The following is an 18,806-nucleotide window of genomic DNA, read 5'->3' as shown; positions in this document are numbered from 1 at the left end:
CGCTGTGCTCCAGGGGGGCTCTTTCTGAAGTGGAAATTGGTAAAGGAGACGTGGCAGGGGCAGGATTTCACACAAATCTGTGTGTGATCAGATATTTTATAGCATGTTTCAAAACGCTTTGGTGAGCACGCCTACAAACTATCAATCATTTTGCCAGTTTTAATATATCATCATAATAAAATCTTTAATAAAAACAATTTCATTCCTCACTAAAGCAGTTGGTTAATGAGGGGTACCAAGGCTTCAGATAGTAATGAGGGCCTCCCAGTAGCCTGCTGCGCAGCAAGGAGCGCCCAGCAAACCATACCTTGCTTTATCAGCTCGCTATTTTATAGTTTTCCTAAGGTGGCTGTCACCTTGGTGTCTGGGTGTGCTTTACGTGGCTGAAATTTGGGCTGTTAACATGCAAAGCTAGAGGCACGACCCGCCTGCTGCAAGTCAGTTTTTCCCTTGCAAAGACACTGAACTCTCTAGCGGTTGCTGCTCGGAGCAGGCCCTGGCTCGTCTGTGAACGCTGTGGGCCCTTTGGTGTGGGACAGCTTGCCTGTCTCCTGGCGCGTTATTGCAGCGAGGGGGTTCGATCCCGGGAAGTATGTTCTATGCATCTGATTGGCTCCCCCAGGCTCTGTAGGCCACGGGTTGTAGCCTTACGCTGGAAGCCCTTCAGCACAGGGACTGTGTGTTGGCACCTGGTGTAACAGGGTCCTGATGCTGTGGGGAGGCCTGGGCACAGTGGTAAATAACAGACTGGTCAGACGCCCCAGCCCAAAGCCATAGTGGCTTCGATGTGCCCTGATGAACTTGTATAAGGAGACAAGCCAGCCAAAGAGCAGGAGGGAAAACTGAGGCACAGAGTGGGGGAAGCACCTTGCCTAGACTCGCTCAGCAGGCCAGTGGCAGAGCCAGAACCGAACCCAAGTCTGCTGAGTGTGAGCCCAGCACCCTGCCTGCTGGAGCACACTGCTTCTCAGCCTCCGCTTTGTTGGTATGACACTGGGTGGGGGACGGGGCTGAGCCCCCTCTCTCCCTCCCAGCAGCAAGGGGCTCTTGCTGCCAATAGCCAGCACTCTCCCTGCTGGAGTCCCCTTTGCCTGGCTCCTCCTACCTGAGTCCGACCCTTTATCTAGGGGAAGGGGCGAGCCAGCCTGCATGTTCGATTTATCCCAGCTCAGAGTCGTTTCAGCTGAGGTCCCCCGGCAGACAAACCAGCCTAGGAGAGGCAAAGGCAAACGCTGTAAGTGAGACGCTACCTTGAATTGCTCCTCTTCTTGTTTAGCTGAAAGGGCATATGTGAGCTGGCTGTTTGCTAATCACTGTCTGTTCAGCTCCGTCCACTGGGCTCCTCTATCCCGCTAGCTGGACTTGGCAGTGAACATGGCAATTTGCAAGAACTCTGCAAACGGTGGAGCTGGTAATACTGGCAGCGTTGGAGTTAACTTTTTGTAGAAGGCGAGAGCCCCTGAAGATTGCGTTCCAGCTCTGCTTGTCTCCCCTCCTGCTTCTAGTGAAGTGACTAGCCCTCTCCCATGCTAACTGCAAGCCACCATGCCCTGGAGCTGTGTCGCTCCAGCCCCCTCTCTAGCTTTCTGTAGACTGGGATGCCCTGAAACCCTTTGGGGCTTTCCTTCCCCTTGTGCCTGAGCTTACTGGGACCATGACACATGTTTGCCTGGCCTTCCCGGGTTTTATCCTGAGTGTAAGCATCTGGAATCTGTTCCTGCTAACCAGCATTTCACCAGGCTGTTTGCCTTATGGCTGGCACAGGCAATTCACTGCCAGCGCAAATCCAGTTTATTCCTGGAGGCGAGGTGTGTGTGGAAATATAGAAATAAATCCAGGACTTTGCTGTATGTGCTCTGTTGTAAAGGGCCGAGAGCTCAATTTGCAGTGTAACCTGGGGAAGGGAGGGGCTGTTTTCCCTTATGTGCAGTGGTGGTTGATTTACCTGGTGTTCTGGCAATGGCTAACTGCAGCTGCTAATCAGTCTCCACCCTGCAGTGATTTTCCAGAAACTCAGGTGTGAATCCCAGACTGAATTCTGGCCCCTTCCTTTGGGATTTTAACAATAAAACCCCACTTTTGAAGTCTCTTTATGAAGAAAGGCAGCTGTAATGTTTTCTCCCGAAGGGCTGCTTTTGCATCAGCTTTCGTTTCTTTCAGCTCCTCTTGTTCTCTTTGGAGGGGAGGAGGAAAACCCAGAGAGAATCCGCTAGGGAAACAACCGTGTCTTTGTATTGTCGAGAGTGTGTGCGGGATCCCGGGCCGGGGGTGAGCTCCACTAGAGCTGGGAGGAAGAAGTAAAAAATAAATGGAGGCATTTAAGAGGCAGTTTGAGAAGCACAGGTGCTGAGAGAGCCACTGTGGGAGCTCTCCAGCTGCTAGCACTTGAGGACTGGATTTGTTGTTTTAGCCCTGGGTCCCTTCCCCTGCCGAGTTCCCACACTAGGGCAATAGCTGCGGGAGCTTTGTAAGTCTGTCCAGCACCAAGACCTGCTGGAACCCTCTTGGCTGCCAAGCTGACAGTCGCTCTGGACTGGACCCTGAGTAGTGCTAAGTGCCTCTGTTAATGGGAACTGAAGCCACTCAGCACCTCCCTGGATCCAGCCCTCTCTCAAGATCTGACCTGTGTGAACTGGCCCATGAGTCCTGAGCCCAGCATTCAAACACGAGGAGCTGCTGCCTGGTTGTCCAGTTGAAAAAGGAGGTGAGCTGTTTGGAGCAAGGCAAATTTGAGATACCGGTCCCTTCCCTGGGCTAAGGGTTGAACTAGGGACTGGGGGGCCAGGAGCTGATCTGGGAGGCTGTGCAGACCCAGTTCATTCAGCCAGTGAGGTGGGGTTTTAGAGCAAATCAGCTTTGGGGGAAAAACCTATTTTTCTCCCCAGAGAGGAGGCCTGGGCTGTGTGTTAGGGGCAGAGAATTCCAGCTACCCTCTCCAGCAAGATCTGAGGCGATGGTGGTGGGAACCCCAGAGGCTGCTGATGCTACCAAACTGTGCCCTGGTAACTCAGCAGTGTGAGCATGGCCTTGGAAAAGCGTGTTCAGATTTTTAAGTGGCTAGTCATTTTGGGTGCTTGGATACTGAACGCCCTGCGTGCGGCACCACCAGGGGTCCTGAGCGCCAGAGGGCAGGTGCTCCATTATCTGCAGATCGCGCCCTTTAAAATGCACCAAATTGAGCCCCCAAAATAACAAGATGCTTCTGGAAATCTTGGCCTTGGCTAGCTGCTCTGCCCTATTTTCTGTGGACGGGAACCAGAGATCCCTCCCCTTGCCGTGTCTCTTAACCAGCTGTTTCTGCTCAAACCACTAAGGGAGCGAGTCATTTCCAAGGTTACAGCACCTTGCCCTCTCTCCGGTATAATCTGGAGTGTGAGCTCTCTGGGGCAGGCACTGGCTTTGTGGTTTCCTGCTATGGCAGTAGAGGGAATAGAGCCTGTTGCAATGGTCTGTGTGACTTGGCATAATACAGCACCATTGCATCTGTCACTGCAATTACAGCTGGTTGCAAATTTTTCATCTGAGTTTTTCAATGACAAACGGCTTTTCAAACTATAGGAAAACTTCTGTAAAAAAAAAATCATTTCATAACGTTCTAACGTTTCCAGTTTTGTGAGGAAACAATTCAAAATGAAATTTGTTCATTGTTGTTTGGTGCAGAATGAAAATGTTTCACTTCAAAGCATTCTGGTGAAAAATCCCTGAAAAGTTTTGCATCAAGCTGACACTTGTAATTCTGACTCTTGTCCCAGAAAACAAATCCCCCTTTTTTGTTGTTTATCCTGCCCTAATTGCGACTCAGGCAGCAGCACAAACCAGCAAGATTTCAGTGCTTGGCCTGTGTCCAGTTGCTCTGCGCTCACTCTCCTTTCTTCTCCCTGCCAGCCCAAGCAGGCTAATGAGGAGCACTGCTTCTCCATTAGCACCTCATTACCACACCCATCTGCAGCCACGGCCCCTCTGCCCCGGCACACTGATTGCCACAGAGGATGAAATATAGGTCCTCCTGTTTCCCCTTCCCACTGCTGCAAGAACTGACTGGAGAAAGCCCTGCTGTGCGTGGCCTGGCCCGTTCGCTGCAGGGAAATGCACTGGTGACCCATCACTGAGGCCTAGACAGGCGTATTGGTTATGTCTAGGTCCCGTAAGATGTCGCACTTTCACCTCCCTTTGAATCAGAGATTTTTAAAAATATGATGCAGAAAATCCGAGATGCAGTGACATTTACCCAACCCTAATGAACTGTGACACTGACTTTACCCTACCTGCCTTTTGTCTCTAGCAGGGCTCCCTCTGAGCACCAGCTGTTTCCGCCCTAATGGAGGAAGCTTTTCGCTTGGCTTTGTGTGTGATGATGGGTCTGCTGCTCCTGCGGGGATCGCGCCTGGCAGGTGAGAGCAAAGTCTGCCCCAGGACCATGCAGACATATTCTTGCTCTGCCTTGGGATGCGGTCACCTGTGCAGCTCCCTCACTGATGGGAGCATAAGGGACTGTCCCTTGTGCAGTCTGCTCTGTCCAAGGCTTTAGCTGCAGCTTGTAACCGTGCTCTCACCAGGTTAGAAGACACGTGGCTGAGGCTCCTGACTCCATTTTGGTTGTAGAGGGGCTGAGTGGGGCCAGGAGGCAAATTGTGGCTGGAGAGAACTGGGAAGGGAGGCTGGGTTTTGCCAAACCCCATCAGTGAGGTGTCTGTAGCTAAAATCTCCCCAGCATTCCCCACTCTAACCTGCCCCTTGCCAGTGGTATGTTCATGTAACTTCTTAGCATCTTGGAAGGGAAGTGTGAAACCGGTGGCACTGACAGGCCTCCCTGGCATGGTGTGTCCCTGAGGGAACGCGGGGGCTCCAGGGAGGTGTTTGAGGGAGAGAAGAGCCCTGCTTGGTTTGTGGATAATTGATGCTGCATCCCCCAGTGCTATCCACAGACAGCAGCAGGGGCTTGGCCCAGTGAGGGCCGGGTAGGTTCACCCTCCCTCAGCCCTCTGCACAAGGAGCCAGTTTGCTCTCCTCCGCTCAGGGGGCTCGTGTAGCCAAGGGAGCTGATGGCACAGCCCGGCTGCTCAGGTTCCTTCCACTTCCTAGGTTCTCCCGTGTCTTCTGCTTCAGTAACAAGCTCTAGGCAAGCAGGGAGGGGGCAGGAAATTGGGTCAAGCCCCCTATTCTGAACCGTGGTGCAGGGTCTCTCGCTGCCCGTGCAGAACGGAGAAGCCCTGGGCTAAGGTCTCCTCTGGCAGGCCCCTTGTGCCATGTACCGGACGGGGGAAGGGCTGAGACTACGAGACCCGCAGTTCTCAGCTCTCGGGTCTGTTGCTGAGGAAGCTGAGGTGGCCTCTTGCCGCTGGGAAAGACTCGAGTTCAGGGGCCCGGAGGGGGGCGGACGAAGGCGCTGCTGGCTGTGCTGTTCCCTAAATGCACAGTCAGTGCCCAGTGGGCGCAAGGCCCAGACCGCTCCTGGGGGCTGAACGTGTCCCCTCCGCAGCGCAGTCCCTCATCCTGCCCCTTCCCCCACTCCCTGCCTCTCCTAGCTCCCCTGGAGACGGGCTTGGCCCCAGGAGCCTCCCACCCGTCGCAGGCTGCGAAATCTGCACCCAGGTCTCGTTCCGCGGCTTGCGCCCTCGCCGCAGGTGCGGGAAATGGCTGTGGTGGTTTGGCCCTGGAGCAGAGCCTGGTGCTGTCGAAGGGGCAGGGAGCACTTCAGCCCTCCCCAGCACAGGCCGCTCTGTGTCTGGGTGGCTCACAGCTCCCGTTTGTCTCCCCCCTTCATTTTGTGCTGTGTCCTTGGAGCCTCACCAAGGGCCGGCCGTGGATTTGGGTGCAAATGGGGCCTGGAGTGAGTGCTACCCCGCTCGGTTATTTACGGTCCTTGCACACGGTGAGAGCTGGATGCGGCTCCGACTGTGAGGCTCTGGCCGGCCCCAGGCAGCGCCGCTGCGGGGGGCTGAATACTTCAATACAGACGCTTGTTTTCTTCCAAGAGTTCCAAGAAACTCTTCAAAAAGGAGCCCAAAGGAACTCGTGCTGGCTCTAACTTCTGAAACAACAAGCGAGCTCCTTTGAGGAGGTTCAGCTCCCTGGAGAAAGCCAGAGTTCAGCCTGAGAACAGAAGAGGCAAAACTGATGAACCTTTGTTAAATGAAAGAGCCCAGCAGTGCTCTGAATTCTGCTCGGGGTTTGGCTTTGCAGGCTGGTAGGTCAGTATCTCTCTTGTCCCAAAACGCAGGCTTGTGTTTTCTCGTGGAAAACTGAGTCTGTGCAGCTAGTAAACGATGCTCTGGACTGTTCGCTCTTTTAGTCCAGCACCTCCGAGCACTTCCATTTAGCCCTGCAATCCGGGGCGGGAGGTGAGTATTAGCTGGACTTTTGCAGATGCAGAAGCTGAGGCTCAAAGGGACTTTTTCAAGGCCATGTGGTAGAGCTGGGAATAGAACCCAGGAGTCCTGATCTCTCCACTAATAATAGTGTCCAGCTTTAAGCTTTAATAATCTCAGCTGCAGCTCTCAAAGCACTTTACCATAGAGGGCAGGGTCGTTGTCTCCATTTCACAGATGGGGAAACTGAGGCACAGGGCAGGGAAATGACTTGCCCAATATCACCCAGCAGGCCAGTTGCAGAGCCAAGAATAGAGCCCTGGTGTCCTGAGTCCCTGCCCACTAGGCCGTGCTGTCACGCACCCAGACACAACTCCTGCAGCAGTAATTGGCATTTTGTTCTGTGTGCTCCCAAGGGTGGCACAGTGAGGCACAGCTCAGGCTGGAGTCTGTTCTTCTCTCTCCCCAGTGGGGTGTCTGTCTTCATTTCACTCTCTTTTCAAAGCACGTCATCTTCCCAGCGCCCCGCATGCTACGCCAGGGCCAGTGGGCTCTCCACAATCGGGTGTGGCAGGGAATAATTCCTGTCTGCCATCCCGGTGGCTGCATGGCCGGGTGCCTTCTGCCCCGGCCCTATACAACGGGAGAGCATGGGAGCCTCGCTCTGATGTCTGGGTGGGTTTTTTTAATAACTCCCTCCCTCCTGCTACAGAATTTCATAGGGAAGATAATTCAAAAACACTAGGGAACGTGTCTCCATCACTATCAGCTGCGACAGGGCTTTCCCGTAGGGATGCAGATGAGGTTCCTGGGCACCCTTTCCTGGAGCGAACATTTAGGGCTTTCTGGGATTGTGGCATTTGGCCACATGTATCTGTAGGTATTTGCTGCCCACTAACCGTGTGATGGGAACAAGGGAGCACACACAATAAACCCATCAAGTGTCATGAAGCCAAACTCTGAGCTTGATACTGACTTCCCCTGAAGTCAAGGAGAGTCATTCCCTGGATCGAATGCCCCCCTTGGAAACGTGATCGTTTCCCTTTAAACGCAGAGTAACCCTCGCCAAAAACCTCTTGTTTGTATTTGCAGGAGCTATCGAGACTGGAAATGCTGTCAGTAAGGTACGTCAAAGTTTGTTAGTACACAGCTGCGAATGTTCATGTGAAAAGGCCTGTTTCACTCCAGAGTGGGTTGTTGGTATTAGTGTTTTCAGTGCATAAAGTTCGCTCAGGAAGGATTTATTTTTGTAATGAATTTTCATGGTTAGTGACATCTGTTTGTGTGTGTGTTTTAAATGGACTTAAATTTTCTGCTGTATCAAAATAAGCCAAATAAGCCTCAAGGAAAAACCCACCATCAGCTATTATCATTTCAGGACAACAGAAATAAACTCCTCACTGAGGGTCATAACAAACGCTGGATAGTCTGTTTTTTCAGCATGAGGGAATGCTGCTTTTTTAGCCAGACACGCACAAAATCCTTGTTCTTAGCCCTCAAGTTGTGTTTTAACTGCCAATAATTTCAATTAACAATAACTCGGGAAAGGGGAGACAGTGCCTCAGGTTTTTGCATGAAGGAAGAAATAGGCAATTAAAGGACGTTTACTAATTAAATCTAATCCTACCAAGCCTGCAGGTCTGATAGCAGCTCGGGTAGGCATCCCCACGCTAGCTGTGATCTGGCTCACGCAGCTCGGGTTGGCAATGAAGACATGCCGGCATGTGCTGCCTGAACCTGCCTGGAACCCCGGGTACACGCTTGCATTCCTGGTCTGAGCCAGGGTCCGTGCTGTCAGGCCTGCAGTGCTGTTTGAGTCGCGCCAGCCAGATTCAAGCTAGCACGGATGTATCTACCTGACTCCAACTGCCGCGTACACACACCCTCTATTATATTGATATTAGGCAGTGTCTAGAGGCCCAAGCCAAGCTAGGGATTCCATTGCGCATGGTGCTGTACGCACAAAGGGAGGGAGGGGAAACAGTGGCATGGGGAGGGGAAGTGATTTATCCAAGGTTACACAGCAGGGCAGAGTGGGGAACAGAACCCAGCTCTCCTGGATTACAGCTACACGCCAAAAAACCAACCCCTTGTGTCACTCAGTCTGCGCCTGGGCAGCTGGCTCCGGCTGGCACTCTGCGGCTAAACGTAGCAGTGTGGTTGCTCCCGTTCTGGCTGGAGGCGGCTCTGGAATCTGGCGAAGGGGGTGGGTTTTGGAGCTCAGGCACCAGCTCCAGCAGGAACATCTACGCTGCTATTTTTAGCCTTGTAGCATAAGCCTGGCAAGCCCGTGGCAGTTGCCGGGGTTCGGGGGCCATCTTTGCAGTAAAGACATGCCCCAAATTCCCATGCTGGTGCTCTATCCACCAGATTGTGCTGCTTCTGGTAGGGAGGCAGGCAGATAAACAGATTGATTCAGTCACTGGATTGCTGATAAAAAATAAATACTTCAGCTTCTTGCAGGGTCACGTATTTCCTCCCCTATCAACGCAACTCTTCCCGTTGGGCAAGTTTTTTGTCTCTTCCGCTCATTCAGTTCTTTAAATGGAACTGGACCGAACGCAGCTCGTCGGACGTTTACAGCTTTGTGCTAGAGTGGCAGTGGCAGCATCGCTTCTAGAACAGCGTCTTCGTTACCTGCTGACAGATGGCCCCCAACTCAGGACCTGATTCTGGGAGGTGCCCAGCTCCTTCCATTCCAGGGGCACTCAATACCCTGGGAGATCAGGCCCCCTTTTTCTGTCGCACCTCCTGCAAAAATAGTAGTGCTTGGTTTTTCTTTGGGCAGCAAAACAGAGGTAAACAAGTCGTGTAGAACCTGGACTGTTTTCAGGCAAAGCTCAGAAGAGCTTTAGAACAGGTCAGGTTCTGGCCCTAACACCTTGACACGGTGGCTGTGCGAGGGCTGTGAAGGTAGGAAAATGCTGTTCTGTGCAGAACTGAATCTGTACTTTCCTTGCCTCCCCCTTATCTAATGCTCCCCGCTGTTCTGTGCCTCCTGGAAGTGAGCTCTAATGAGGCCTTAATTGGCTTCCAGCTGTTTTGTCTGCAGCGTGAATTGATCGTTTTTGAAAGAATGTGTATGTGCTGTGTATCCCAAGAAGCGAGACAACATTGAAAGTGATTTTTGTTTGGGTAAAATATGTTGGCAACACGAGATAAAGTAAACGGTTGTGATTTATTAATTACCGTTGGGGACAGGTGACGGAGTCGAGGGGGAGGCATCGCTGGGCCCGCTCTGCAGCGGGCGAAAAGCAGTGTGGCTTCGTTGCCTGCAGTGGGGTTGTGCCAACTTACACCAGCTGAGAATCTGGCCCATTTAAGTCTAGACATTCAGTGCTGGCTGCCCTGAACATGGTCCCTGGTGCTCAGACTTCGGAGATCTGCACTGGAGGAACGGGGCCTTGCTCCCGCAGAAGCATGTGGCAAGTGGATTGCTGCAAACCCTAGTCCTTTGGAGGTGTGGCACTCTGACGCTGCGAGGTGCCCGCCTGCCCCGGCGGGGAGGGCTCAGTGGACCTTGGGGACATTGCCAGGTGTTTACCGTGTGAATCGGGTAAACCCCAGTGGTGGGTCTGCCATTATTAGAGCCATTTAACACATTCCTGTGAGATGCGTTTGCCCCAGAGTCCAGGTGCAGAAAGCGGCAATGAGCTTTGCTGGATCGAGCCCTTTCTCCCATCTCCACACTGAGCGCCTTGAAAGGAGACACTTCGCTTTTCCGCCGGCCTTGGCATCGCCATGTGCCTTGGTTTCCCCATCTGTCTCGTGGGGATAATGATATTAAATGGCCACCTCTTGTGGGGGTAGAGGGTATTTATCCAGTGCTTTGCAGGGCCATGTTGGTAAGTGTCTGGCTTTGATGCAGCACTTTTTATCGGTGGATCTCAAAGTGCTTTCTGAAGGAGGTCAGTATCACTATCCCATTTTACAGGTGGGGAAACTGAGGCACAGAGGTCACCCAGCAGGCCAGTGGCAGAGCTGAGAATAGAATGCAGGTCTCTTAAGGATGGTAAGGCCCTTGGGACAGGGACCGTCTGTGTACTGTGTTTGTACAGCACCTTGCACTATGGGGTCTTGTCCATGACCGGGCCCCAAGGTACAATACAAATTACAAATAACAATGGGTCGGGCTGAGCGGACGCCCTTCATGGCTGAGATCCAGCTGCTCACCTCGAATGCTTTGCACTGCAGGGCAGCGATGAGGAAGGAAAAGGGGCAACGGATCCGCAGACGCTGACTGTCACAACAATCCTGGTAAGGCCGAGGAGGGTGCTGCTGCTAGCGACTGGGGTAACAGAGTCTCTTTGTCCCGTCCCTAGGCTTGCCTGTGGCTTTGTCTGTTTTTGAGTCCAAACTCCCTTCCTCTGTCTGTCTTCAGTGAGCCTTCCTAGGGCGCTCAGGTACAGCTAGCACAGGCTAGAGATAAGGGTGACCGGAGGCTTCCAGGACAGAACAGGCCCAATCCAGCAGGAGGGTTGAGTGGATGCTTCTTTCAAACACGTATTATCTTGAGCCAGGCCTGTTCCCAGCTAGACATGGCCCACACCTGTTGAGTGCAGCAGGAGTTGCTCGTGTCCCGCAGCGGAAGTCGGCAGTGCCCAGACTTGTTGCTCAGTACTGCCGGGAGACTCAAAAGCGAGAAACAGATCGTTTGAAAAGCAAACGAAAGCCTAAGTGGTCAAAAATGAGGCCACCCTGCTTTAAGAGTGGGGGAGTCCCATACCGGGGCTGGTGACGAACTCCACGTTTCACGTGAATGAGTGACTGTTAGCATCTCTTACCAGGGAGGAGGTGTGTGGGGAGGCTCCCAGGGGAGCAGATTTCCAGGCCCTGGAAGCACTACAGCTGAATCCTGGGTTCTACCACCAGGTCTTGCATCTGCAGGTGGCCATCTCGTGGGGGTTTGGCAGGCCGAGGGGGTGGAGGCTGCTGAAACGGGGAGGGATCTCACAGCCGGTCTTTGGTTGGTGATGGTGGAACTGTCTGGTTTCAAACATCCCCCTCCCACATTGCGTGCAGCTAGACCCCTATGCGATGGCAAGAGGCACAGAGCTGGAGGGCTACTGCCTAGATCTGCTGGATGCACTCGCCAAGATGCTGCACTTCAACTACAAGGTGACGATAGTGAAAGATGGCCGCTACGGGGCGGTCTCCTCCGGCGGGAACTGGACCGGGATGGTTGGCGAGATCGTCAGACAGGTGACTTTTCTCGGGAGGGCTGAAATTCCCCAGGTGTGGGGGTGGAAACAACCATGTTAGCAATTCATTTATTTGCTGGCTGTTTATTACAATAAACTAGCTAAGGACAGGTTTGAATGGGCACCTTGGCCTGTCCTGTGCTGCCACCTGGTGGCAAGTTGCAAGTTAGAGCCTATGCTGCCCGGAGTCCGCCCTGTGTACCTAAATCCTGGCTCTGGCTCATGCCTGTAAATGCTGCAGCCTGGAGAAGTGAGAGGCAGAGCTCGCTTCTCAGCCCTGGCTCTTCCCGAAATGGGGGTGGTTTGCCAGAATGACAAATAGGAGGCTGCTAAGCAGGACAGTGATGGGGTTTGTTTGGTGGCCACCTGTCCACTGGGAACTGAGACGCCCCCAGCTCGTGTCCCGAGGCTGCTGAGACATCCCCGCTTGCCCTGCAGGAAGCAGACCTCGCTGTGGCTCCCTTGACGATCACGTCAGCGAGGGACGAGGTGATTTCCTTCACCATGCCATTCCTGGCCACGGGGATTGGGATCCTGCTCAGGAAGGAGGCTGCCTCCCAGGGTGCCTCTCTCTTCGGCTTCCTCGCTCCCTTCAGTAAGGAGACCTGGACTGGCGTGATGGTTGCTTACCTGCTGACCTGCCTCTGCCTGTTTCTTGCAGCCAGGTAAAAATACATCTGCTGTTCTGTACAGTGTGTTTGGCTTTCTCTGGGACCCATTGCTTTCCCCAGCCACCGAACAGATCCTGACTCCTAGCCAAAGCACTGGGTAGCATTTGCTCCTGCACACCTCAGAACAGCTCACTGGGCTAAAAGTGCAGATAAAGTGTCTCTCTTAAGGCGCACGGTACTTGACAGATCACAGCAAAATCAGGGTCTCTTCCCCTCTAGATACACAGTGCACCATGTCTCTAACATTGTAAGAAGCTTTGGATGCTCCATTTAAACACATGAATTTCAATTGCTTTCACTTTCGTCACAATTAATTTCTCTCCCCTTAAACCTGACCATGTTTGTGTCTAAGGCGCAACTCCCCTGCTGCGTTTCACCTCTGGGGCTTCACTCACACTGGCTTCTGTGGGTGGAATTCTCTCTCCTTTCATGCCCATGCTGAGCAGGGATATCCAGGCGTGTTGCGGGAGGAAGGACTTCACTTCCAAGCCAGCCGCAGTGTAGTCCCTCTGCAGCCACAGGCTAGAACAGCAGCTGCTGCTTTGCGTTCCTTGTGCTGGGATTTCATTGTGGAATCCACGGAATCACAGATCCCCTAGCTGCGCCACCCATCCCGAGCGCCCTGCACAGCCCTACTCTGCTGCTTCAGTAGAGCGGAGGATGTGAACAGGCCCACTCTTAGCACAGCCCCCCAGTAACCAGAGGCCTTCGTGATCGTCTGGGCTGTTCCCCCTCCTTTCTCACTTGGAACTGCCTCATTGGAGTCGTTCTTCTCCCTTGGCCTGGGCATAGGCTGGGGCAGCTAAGCACCCCTGGTGCCAATTCATATCAGCCACCATTCATGCCCTCCCCACTAGCCCCCAGGGCTGAGTGCACTCAGTGTGCTGGGGCCCACACCTCTCGCTTTATACCAGGTCTTTTCCTTCAGCGCCGCCTCCCTCCCAGCGGAAAGCCCAGCTTCACGGCCCAGCAGTTGTTCCTCCCAGCGGGCTGCCGCTGTGGCCAGGTTGGGAGAACAAGGCTCGTCATCTGTGTTTCTGGGCGATGCCCCCGTCCCAAGTCTTCACTGCTGCGATGCACCCCAGGCCGAGGGCAGCATCAGCTGGTCGCCTCCGAGGTCCTCCAAACAGGAACGCAGTCACTCTGAATCCTAGACTGGAGCTGTGTGGGGCGCGGAACAACCCCGGCCCCTCTGCGGCTGATGCTGGTAGGTCTGTTGTGACACCTGGTTTCTTGCCATAGGCTGAGCCCCTGTGAATGGAAGGAGCCCAAGAGTGAGGAGAACCACTTCACCTTTCTGAACAGCCTCTGGTTTGGAGCGGGAGCTCTTACCCTGCAAGGTAGGACCCTAGTGGGGCTGTGGGTGTGACCAGCTAAACCTCCAGCTGTCAGGGAGCCGACGTACCATTTCGGCCCATATCCCTCGCGGTGTAAAGACCTTGCGTGCGGCTGTGTGGCAGGCATGCTGTGCTCTGTGGACTGCCCTGCCCATTGGATTTCTGCAGGACGTCCAGCAGCACTAACTCAGCCCACTGGCCCTGCCATCTACAGGGTATTGTCCGCAGACAGCACCTTAGTCATCGCTCTGCTTGAGTACCGCAGGGGCGGGGGAGTCTGGCTTCAATGTGAGGTGGTTTGAAGGGATGATAACTTAACACTGGTGTTTCTGAGGTGGGAGGGGGCCAACCTCTCCTTTGCTTTTGGCCATTGGTGTGGATTCCATGCAGCAGGTGGGCGAATTGGGCTGAGGCAGTGTCGCTTGCCAGGGCTCATGCACAGGCACAAGGCTCGTGTGTGCTGGTCTCCAGCACTGCAGGGGAAGTTTCGGTCCGGACGGGTGTCGTTAAATAAAGAGAAACGCACTTCTTAAATACGTGTGTACACGGTACACTACCAGCTGCCCTCGCTGTCCCCTTTGTGTGCGTGTCAAGCTGCTAACCCCGCGGCTGCCGTCTCTCCTCTGCAGGTGCAGCACCTCATCCCAAAGCACTGTCCGGGCGAATCATTGCTGCCATCTGGTGGCTCTTCACCATCTCTCTGCTGGCTGCCTACATTGCCAATTCCACCGCCTTGCTGCGCTCTGGGAACGAGCCGCTCCCGATCCAGACTTTTGAAGATCTCGTGAAGCAGAGAGAGATCGAGTTTGGGACAATAGAAGGTTCCTCCACGTTTCAGTTCTTCAAGGTGCTTGACCCGCTAGTAGATTCCCTTGTGCTCAGAGTCAGACTCTGCACGTAGACAGCTTATGCCAGCCAAGCTTTGATGAGCTTCTTTTGCTTAGCTAGTGAGCTTCCTCGATAGGTTGGATGGGTTCCCGCTCCAGTTCTTGCTGACTTTTAAAGCTGTGTATCCCTGGTCTGCCTGGTGACGCTTTACCTTTTATCTGAAACCTGTGTACTTCCCTGAGAGACTGGTTAACTTCCCCGCCAGAGACTGGCAGCTCTCAGTACAGGGGCTCAGAGGGAGAGAGAGTTTAAACTGTCTTCTCCAGATGGCTATTTTGCAATTGGTGCCCACTGGTCTAGTACAGCAGCTCCCGTGATCACTGCGAGGTTTGACACTTTACTTTGTGGGTTGCAGAACTCCAGGAATCCCATCCATCAGATGATCTACGAGTACATGGACAAGAGGAGAGACTACGTTTTAGTCAAAAACTACCACGAGGCAGTTCAGCGTGTGCTGGAATCGAATTACGCCTTCATCGGGGAATCCATAACCCAAGACCTTCTCGCGGCCAGGCACTGCAATTTGATCAGGGCCCCCGAGGTCGTTGGAGCGAGGGGATTCGGCATCGCTACAGCAAAGGGTGAGACATGTCTGCTGCTTTGTTTCCACCCCACCAGTTCCTTTCAACTCACTTGCAGCAACTGTGCCACAGAGCTAAGAACCCCTGGTTTCTAGATCCACTTTAGTGCCCTTCTGCTGGCACATGGGGCATAGGACAACTTCAGTGGGCCAGGTCCCAACAGCCTCTCCTGCCAGGGGAGCTCAGTGACCCAAAGCAATGTCAGTATCCAACGTATTAATTCTGCTGATGACTTTGGGCTCCCCGAGTTTTTCTTTCTGACATGGACCCTTCATTCTTTATAGGCTAAAGAATCCTCTGCTGGTCAGTGATTGGTTAATTTTTTTCTGTAGCCCCAACATCCCGGAATAGCAGCTGATGCATTCTGAGGACTTTAAAAGTTTGCTGCCACCTCCTGGGAAGGTTTTGATGGTTGTTCTCTTTAATGGCTGTTCTGCCTGTACTTTTTATGTTGCCTTTCCCTGTATCTCTTTAGTTATTTTTTTAGGTGGACTGGCATGAGGATTGCATAGCTGTTCAACAGCTCAGCTGCTCCTACTGCTTGGCTGTTTTGAGAGATGACTGTTTGTTTTTAAAATGCAAAGATTTAACATTATGTGTCATGGTTATCCCATCTTTCCTCTCAAAGAGCTTCAACAGTTACACACTCACAATATACCTGGACTGCAGCCATCCCAGAGGTGGTAAGCAGCAGCCAGCTGACTGCACGCTGTGTATTTATGGGTTGTGCCTACGCGGCTACCATTAAGTTGTGTAAGTGTTGTATAATGCTCCAGTTCATTTCTCTCTGCTACCCTCCAGGATCACCATGGGCCAATAAACTCTCCCTTGCTGTCCTGAAACTGGGCGAATCAGGCAACCTGGACTACCTGCGTAACAAGTGGTGGGAGACCACCTGTTTCCATAAGGGCCCAGACACATGGAGTCCTCTGAAACCCCAAGCCATGGGTGGACTTTTCCTGGTTCTTGCGATCGGCCTCGCACTGGGAGTGATTGTGGCTTTGGTGGAGTTGTCAAACAGGAGCCGACGTGCTGCTGAACGGGAGAAGGTAAGTGGCACTGTGATGCCTCCTTCCCTTTGCACAGCATTACTCTCGTGATGGGCCTAGATCCCCGCCCCCAGTATGCTGTAACTAGCGAGTCAGAGAGGTGTCCAGGACCCCACCTGGGGTATATCTGCACTGCAACTGGAGATGTAATTTCCAGCTCAGGTTACAAAGCTAGTGTCTGAGTATGTACCTGGGATCTCAGACAGGATTGTGCATGAGCTGTTAGCCCATGACACCATTGCTTGATCAAAGCCAGGTGTGGCTACATCTACCCAAGCTGGAAATTACATCTCTAGCTGCAGCGTAGATGTAGCCTTAGAAACAATCTTTCTGTATTACTACAGATCTTTGCACAAAACTAAGATCTCCATTATGGAAAGAACTCTGTTTATTCCTCACCAAGAGTGATGATCTAACATTTTCACAGCCTGTGATTCGTGATGATATCATTGAGGGTTATAAATTCATTTAGGGAATAAACTGGAGGAGATAAGAAAAAAAAAACTAGATTTTTTTTGTTTTCTTTAACTCTAGTTATCAGTGAGTATCCGTGTGCCTTCTAACATGCTGGGTGTGGACAGACGGAGGATGTGTGTGTGTCAGAATTAACATCAACTGAATTGCTTAAGTTATGCTGCTGTAAAACTGGTGCAAGTGGAAAGTCTTGGCAGTACACCCACTTGATTTGCTACTTCTGTCCTGTTTCCTTGGCAATGATAAATTTGTTCTAAAGTACCAGTACTTCCAACGAATGCTTTGACAAGTAAGGGAAGGAATGCAAAGAAAAGACAGGTCTTGCAGTTCCTGTACTTGAATCTCAGCCTTGCTGTGCTCAGCTGACTCCTTAGTACAACTGAGACACTGTGCACATTAAAGGGGACTTTTCTGGGTCACATGGAACACCTTCTCTTCCCCCACCCCCTTCGTATCTTTCAGAAATCTTGCTGCTCTGTTCTCATCGAGGAGATGAGTCATCGGTTCAGAATAAAAGAAGGTGCAAGAGAGAATCCAGAAAAGGTTAAACCATAAGAAGCTCTTTGGGGAATGGAGTCTCAGTATTAATCAATTTCTTTCCTACTGTGTGTATTCACTAGTAGCTGTTTCTCTGCACTGGCACTATCTCTCTGTACGCCTAGAGTGTAGCTTCCCTAGCACTAGGAAAGGTCAGTCTCTGTAACGATTGAACCGCATGCAGAGAACTACATAGCTCAGAGGACTGATTCCAGATCCTAGCCGCTCTAGAGTGCTAAATTCAGTCTAGCGCTGATGACTGAAGATGTCAGCATCTGATGGCTGTTGGGTGGCCTACGTAAAACCATCCCAGCTCAAAGGTTGAGGACTGAGCAAACGTGGCGAGTGAGCACCTCATTCATACAAGGTTCTGTCTACACTGGACTTGTCGGTGTGGCTGCAGCACCTAACAGTAGCAGCGAAGCCTTAGCAGCACGAGCCGGATAGTGCCCCCCGCTGCTGGGTATGTTTTGAAGCAATTAGCCCATGTTGCCACAGCTTCACTTCTCTTGTTATTTGAACTAGCTTGGGTATGTCTGTGCGCCACAGTCACACCTGACTGCCGTGTAGACATACCCTTAGCATATGGCGGCTCTGCAGCTGGGGACGTGACTGGCAGCTTGTGTAGGGTAAGCTAGCTCGAGTACCAGCTAGCACAGGTCTGTCTACAGGCTGGGCCAGGCCTGCCCTCGGCTGCAGGGTAGATGTACCTTTAGAAGTGGACCCTGCAGCTCGGAGTTGAGGCACATAAGCAACAGCCGCTGATGCGTCTCTGCACTGTCCCCTGGGCTGTACCTGCTCTGTGACGAAGCAGAGGATTGTGGCTGTCAAGCCAGCAACTTCCATCAGTGGTAATTGCTCAAAACTGGAGCTGCAAGTGAAGGGGGATCAGTGTGAATATTCTAGAACCAAGCATAGGAGACTAGAATGAGACTTTAAGAGCAGCATAAGATAGAATGAGCAGCATTGGGTGGGGGGAAGGATAGCTCAGTGGTTTGAGCATTGGCCTGCTAAACCCAGTGTTGTGAGTTCAATCCTTGAGGGGGCCATGTAGGGATCTGGGGCAAAAATTGGTCCTGCTAGTGAAGGCAGGGGCTGGACTCAATGACCTTTCAAGGTCCCTTCCAGTTCTAGGAGATTGGTATACCTCCAATTATTACCTTTATTACCTTAGCATTTTCCACAGTGCTGCCTAGGTTCCCACCTGCCATTTTTCAGGATGACAAAGATCATGTCTGTACAGAGCTTTGAATACTGAAAATGAAACAAGTATCAAAAAACAGCTTTGCTGGACAAAATACACTTATTCAGCTCCAGAGCATGGGAACAACTGTATTAAAAAGCAAACTGTGACATTTAGCTTTTAAGTTAATGCAGCTGCTTGGCACCTGCCAATGTTCATCAGTATAACTTCCTCCCAGTGAGATTTCAAAACAAGTCTGCTAGCCAGGAGCATGTTGAAGGGCACAGAGGTTGAGATTCACTCCCATGCAAAACTTCCAGTCTCAGGTTCCTAGTTCTCACTCACCTACCACACAAAGGTGAGTTTTTCCCAGTGAAAATTGGCATCAGCCTATTTAAAAAAAAAAAGGGGGGGGGATGCAAATCTTGCTGCCTGCAGTTTTCGAATTGAATGACTCAGTCTCAGGCACCCGTGGAAAGAGTGACTGCAATGAAATATGAACAGCTTCAGTTATGCTGAGCTTGAACTAGCTAAAATGAGGTAAATCAACTAAAATAACCTGGCTCTTAAACCAGCA

At 52.2% G+C, this 18,806-nt stretch overlaps 1 protein-coding gene across 4 annotated transcripts; it reads left to right on the top strand.

Moving 5' to 3' along the window:
- The first annotated feature begins 1,156 nt into the window (after window positions 1–1,156).
- On the top strand, window positions 1,157–18,072 carry LOC120388043 (probable glutamate receptor). 4 transcript variants are annotated; one of them, XM_039509583.1, is made up of 11 exons: window positions 1,157–1,234; window positions 4,286–4,391; window positions 7,401–7,432; window positions 10,503–10,565; window positions 11,331–11,510; window positions 11,948–12,174; window positions 13,423–13,520; window positions 14,147–14,364; window positions 14,761–14,986; window positions 15,788–16,035; window positions 16,972–18,072. In XM_039509583.1, exons 2-11 carry the CDS (start codon window positions 4,319–4,321, stop codon window positions 17,062–17,064), a joined length of 1,458 nt encoding a protein of 485 aa, XP_039365517.1. In that variant the 5' UTR covers window positions 1,157–1,234; window positions 4,286–4,318; the 3' UTR covers window positions 17,065–18,072. The 4 variants fall into 4 exon arrangements, with proteins under 4 accessions (XP_039365517.1, XP_039365516.1, XP_039365520.1 ...); XM_039509582.1 differs by having other exon boundaries at window positions 1,158–1,234; window positions 4,283–4,391; XM_039509586.1 differs by lacking the exon at window positions 1,157–1,234 and adding an exon at window positions 2,441–2,704.
- Window positions 18,073–18,806: the final 734 nt, after the last annotated feature.

This window comes from Mauremys reevesii, linkage group 21 (genome assembly GCF_016161935.1).
Source record: "Mauremys reevesii isolate NIE-2019 linkage group 21, ASM1616193v1, whole genome shotgun sequence".
NCBI classification, from domain to species: Eukaryota; Metazoa; Chordata; order Testudines; family Geoemydidae; genus Mauremys; species Mauremys reevesii.
This window is presented reverse-complemented; position numbering and strand designations above follow the sequence as displayed.

Coding starts and splice junctions, on each gene's coding strand:
- LOC120388043 (XM_039509583.1), top strand. CDS start 4,319: ATGGAGGAAGCTTTTCGCTTGGCTTTGTGTGTGATGATGGGTCTGCTG. Junction 10,566..11,330: donor TGACTGTCACAACAATCCTG/GTAAGGCCGAGG, acceptor CATTGCGTGCAG/CTAGACCCCTATGCGATGGC. Junction 13,521..14,146: donor GGGAGCTCTTACCCTGCAAG/GTAGGACCCTAG, acceptor TCTCCTCTGCAG/GTGCAGCACCTCATCCCAAA.